General features: G+C 66.0%; 1 protein-coding gene across 1 annotated transcript; it reads right to left on the bottom strand.

The window, feature by feature from the left end:
* Positions 1 to 1,358: 1,358 nt before the first annotated feature.
* MNEG_1989 (hypothetical protein) lies at positions 1,359 to 3,056 on the bottom strand (the record flags this gene model as incomplete). The annotated part of the gene is made up of 4 exons (XM_014049529.1): positions 1,359 to 1,466; positions 1,777 to 1,917; positions 2,111 to 2,371; positions 2,583 to 3,056. The coding sequence occupies 4 exons, from the start codon at positions 3,054 to 3,056 to the stop codon at positions 1,359 to 1,361; spliced, it is 984 nt and encodes a 327-aa protein (XP_013904983.1).
* Between the last annotated feature and the right edge of the window lie 1,755 nt (positions 3,057 to 4,811).

The raw sequence follows: 4,811 nt of genomic DNA, 5'->3' as shown, positions 1-4,811 counted from the left end.
GACGGGCGCCAAGGAGGCGCCCGCCCGCCTGCGCAATTCAGCAGCTGCGACATGGCTGCTCACTGCACGGCTGCTTCCACCGACCCGACGCATGGCTCCCAGTGCGATACGACTGAGGGGCCCCCATTGACGCGACCAGGCTGGCGGGACAAGCTTCAAAGCCAGCCTTCACCTGCCCAGCACTGTTGACTGCACCCAACCGCGTCTTGGGTGGCTCCGCCTCACACCCTCAAAAACTTGGCCGCTGAGGCGTGGAGCCTGTGACTTTGGCCCAGCCCGGCACGCCCGGCTGCCTCAGGCAGCGCTCCCCTTTGACCCCCCTTGTGGCCGCCAGACACTGATGCCTGTAAACAGATTTCATCAAATTGGGTACTGAAGGTTGTGACGGCGTGCGGGGTGGGGTGCCAGGGCTCTTTTTACAGTGGTTTGTACAGAAGGGGGGGCGTCGCTACTCGAGTGGATCGACTCAAGCCCGGAGCTTGCGGCCCGGAACGGGCGCCTTGCAAGAGGGGGTTGGGGAGGGTGCGGCAGGGGAACGGGATCACCCGCAGCGTAGGGCACATGCAGAAGGGCGGTCCATTAAGATATGCTTCGCGAGGAGGGCGTCGCACACACCCATGGAAGCCGCACGCCCGGGCGACACAGCCAAGAGCAAGGGGCGCGGGGTTCGATTCGCTTTGGCGACCGTGGCCTGGCAAGCCGCCCGCACAATGCCAGACGGTGGCGGCGTGGCCTAAGCATGCAGTCGCCAGATGTTGAGCCAGATATAGACACAATACGATCACGACAGCGACTCTGAAAGGTGGTGGATTAAGGCCAGGGCCCCATCCAGGCCCCCCGCCTCCTCAAATTCTTGGAAGCTCACACTCCAGCCCCCTCCAGCGCCGCCCCCACCCCCTGCCCCCTCGCTCTCGCCCGCGCCACCAGAAGCACCCGCGGCGCCGCTCGCGAGCGGCGCGGCCGGCGCGGCGCCGCAGCGGCCGCTGGACGCGGCGCCCGGCTTTACCGAGAGCCTCAAGACGTCCAGGCGGCGCGCGCCTGGGCGGCCGCCCTCGTGGGCGGCGGAGAGCAGATCGAGGTAGGACACCCTGCGATCAGGCGGCCGGCCCGAGGTTGGGCGAGGGGGCGCGGGCGGCGGCGGCGGTGGGGTCGTCGGCGGGGGCGGGGGCGCACACGTGGCGGGTGAGACGGGACGGAACGGGGCGCCGCGGCAGGGGTTGGGTGGCGCGAGGGCATGAGGCCGGGAGGTGCGTGCTGGGGGCCCCGCTTATTGTCCCTGTGCAGGCACGCAATTCAGCCTCTCAGACATGAGAGGGACGATCGCATTCAGCCGATCCGAGGATCAAAGGGGCGTGTGCTCACTTGAACAGCAGCGGCTTGTCTCCGGCGCCCGTGGTGCTAAACGCCTCGGTCGCCTCGAAGCACGCGGCGTGCTGGCTGATGTGAAGCTTGCCGGCCAGCGTCATCTGTTGGCATCATCACCAGAAAGTCGTGTCACCGAGGGGTTGGTCGCAGGCGTCGCCGGGTGTGGAGCTAATGACGCCAGCGTGGGTTGGGGTGGTGGTGAGGCAATGCCGCCACACAGGGAGGTTTGGAGAGCCCAGGGCACGCCTGCTCTGCTTTGTTTCCCAGATGCCGACATGCGTGCCCAGTCTCAGACATGCAGCCGCTTTCGCTTTCACACGCACACACGTGCGCACACACACACACACACACACACACACACACGAAAACACACACACACACACACATACAAAGAGTGCCGTCCGCCCACACCTGCATGGGTGGGGTGAGGCCGTTGCTGACTGGGGCGTAGGTCTGCAGCAGCTTGCACGTGTACGACTCAACCAACACGTCATCCCCCGCCAGCTGGAAGCTGGCACGAAGCTGCTCGCCGATGTTGCGAGGCGGGCGCGACTGCAGGGGTGCGTGCGGAGCGCGGCGGCCGTGTATTGGTGGGCGAGGGATAGGCCAGGCGTGTGATCGAGCGGCGGCCGCCGTGCTTGCAAGGCTGGTGCCGCCACGGTGCGTGTGTGGCGGCTGCAGCGGGCACCCGAGCCCGAGCACGGCACAGTGACCACGGCAACAAAGCACGGGTGCCGCGACTCACTGCGTCCAGGCCTGCCGCCGCGGCGGGCGTCGTCGCCTGGCCGTCTTCCGCGGTCATGTTCTTATCTATATTGGCCCACCAGCTGCTGATGCTGGTGCCAATTGCGCCGAGCGCGCCCGCCGCGGCCTCCGGCGCTGGCGCAGCCGCGGTCGCGGGCGGCTTGGGTGCGGCGGCGGCGACGGCGGTGGCGGCGGCTGCGCCCAGGACGGATTGGAGGCCGATGGCGAGGCGGCTGGCGGCCTGTTTGACCTCTAAGGCGACCTGGGGGGTTGTGTTTGCAGGGCAGCGAGGCAGCCTCAAACCTGGGCTCTGAACCCAGCTGGGTTCAGTTCAGCTTGGCCGGCCAGGGGCACCCGCCCCCGCTGCCGTATTACGTGAGCGCGCCACCTCAGCGCGTCCTGGGCGCTGCGCTTGCGACCGCGCGGCGGAAGCGCACGCCCCGCGCCGCTGCTGTGAGGCCTCGGGGTCTCACCAGAGCCGCTTTCTCCTCTATCTGCGCGAACTCGGAGGCGCCGCCGGTCGCGCCGGACGCCGCCTCGGAGGAGGCAGGGGGTGCGGCGGCGGGGGTCGAGGGGGACGGAGCCGCGTTGGGCGCGGGCTGCTGGCTGGCTGGCTGCGTGGCCGGCTGCTCCGGCTGGGCGGCGGCGCCGGATGGTGGCCCCGCTTGCTGTGCGTCCTTATCTGCCTTGTGCTGCTGCTGCTGCTGCTGCTGCTGCTGCTGCTGCTGCTGCTGCTGCTGCTGCTGCTGCTGCTGAGGCTGCTGCTGCTGCTGCTGCTGCAGAACGGCGACCTGCGCTGGCGATGGCGCCCCGCCGCCGCCAACCGCTGCTGATGTGGCCTGCTGTTGCTCCGTATCGTCGTCCTCGTCGTCGGTCACCTCGACCTCGACCTCTTCGTACTCATCGGCAGAGCCCAAGTCTGCAGGCGCTGCATGAGCGTCTGCCATCGCGCAGCGCTACCGCACGCGCAGGTCGAGGTGCGCACACCTGGTCGGCGCTGGGTCAGAGGCGTTGAGAGCGTGCGACACGGTGTTCAGGTACAATCTGCTTATGATGCAACAGCACTTGCGAGGAACAGAGGACACCAGACGACCGTATTACAGCGTTGAACCGCTTGGAACACGTATAGTAGCTGTACGGCACCGGGGTTTAGCTATGAGGGAACCGTTGCAGGACCAAGGGTAAGAATGCTCGTTGGTTGTTGAGGATGGCTGGTGCGGACCGAAAGTCACCCGGGCAAGTGTGTCGTACCCAACGGTAGTACAGTACCCAAGCACGTGCAGGCACCACCGTGCACACAAGAAGAGGCCAGTGCCAATGCGTGCGGCGTGCCGAGAAAAGGATCAGCGGCAAAGTGACGAACCCTGTTGACTGCTGGAAGTGGTCGACCAACATCCTGCGCACTCCTGTTGCTGCCAGCTGGGGGTGGGGTGTCCCAGGCTGGCGTCTGATGTGACACAGTTGTTGCATGGTTATGCCTGGCGTAACAAGACCCTGTTTGCGCCGGCAGGGCAGTGGGGACAGCAGGTGCTGCTCAGCTGCACCCTGACTCTTGTGATCTGTAGAGCCGTAAAGCGACCACAGACAGGCGGTGAGCAGGCACTCCATGCGGCTTGACAGTAGCCAGAGCGCACTGCAAGACTTTTGTGGATGCTGCTGCATTGCAGGCCTGCTGGGCTTTTGGGTGTTACATGCCAAGACAGCGACACGCGAGACCGGTCGCGCTTGCGGCGACCATGGTTCCAGACAGGAGACCGCAGGGCCTCTCTGAACGGCGCCGCGCTGTGCTTCGGCATACGCAGCGTGCGCGCCCGTGCGCTGGCGTCCAGGCAACAATCACAAGGATGAATTAGAGCGAAAAACGGATCAAGGGCGCCCAAGGAGTATGAGGCGTCCGAGTCACTGCCTGAAATCAATACGCAGATGGCTGCCCCCGTACTTTCCACCCGTCGCTGGGCGGCTGTGCTGCTGCAAATGTGTGCACGTGAGGCGAAAGCAGCGTGCGTTGCAATGTAGCGGCATGATCACTCAGCGCGTGGCGGCATGCTGCTGCGCGCCTTGATTGCAGCAGCAATGCGTTATGGGCGTGCTGAAAAAAGTGAAGTGCACTTTGTCCCTCCCCCCAAAAAACCCCGGAAGAGGTGACAAGAATGTAGCAAGCGGAAGCTTCTCAAAAGGAGCAGCCAAGGTGGTGGCACCAAACAAGGCGGCGGCGACCGCAAGACAAGGCAGGTGATGAGCGAACGGCAGAGGGCCGTCGGCGCCGTCACAGTCGCGGCGCGGGGCCGCCACGCCCCGCAAATCGAGCGGAAAGGCTTGGAGGTGCCCCGGCGGGTCAGGGCTCGTCTGCCTTGTCCTTGTAGCGCTCGTCTATGAAGCGCACGAGGGCGTGGCAGTCCTCAAAGGTTGAGAACCAGCCCAGGCTGGCGCGCACGCTGCCTAGGGGCACGTCCACCCTGCGTGAGTGGGGGCGCGGCAAGGGGGGGGGGGGACGGTGGAGGCATAGCGGGGATGAGGATGGAGGAGGCGCGACGCGAGCGAAGACGACACGCCCCCGCAGCAGCCGCCCAGCAGCCATCTCAAGATCATCTCCCCATCCTCCCATCCAAGCCTCGTCCCCATCAGAGACTGACAGCAAATGTCCCCGAGCACCGCCATGCAGCGGGCAGGCCCGCGAAACAGCCGCGCACTCCGCTCCACTC

Source organism: Monoraphidium neglectum (assembly GCF_000611645.1).
Source record: "Monoraphidium neglectum strain SAG 48.87 unplaced genomic scaffold scaffold00213, whole genome shotgun sequence".
In the NCBI taxonomy this organism is placed as follows: Eukaryota; Viridiplantae; Chlorophyta; class Chlorophyceae; order Sphaeropleales; family Selenastraceae; genus Monoraphidium; species Monoraphidium neglectum.
Note: the sequence above shows the minus strand (reverse complement) of the source record. Positions and strands in the feature narration are given on the sequence as shown.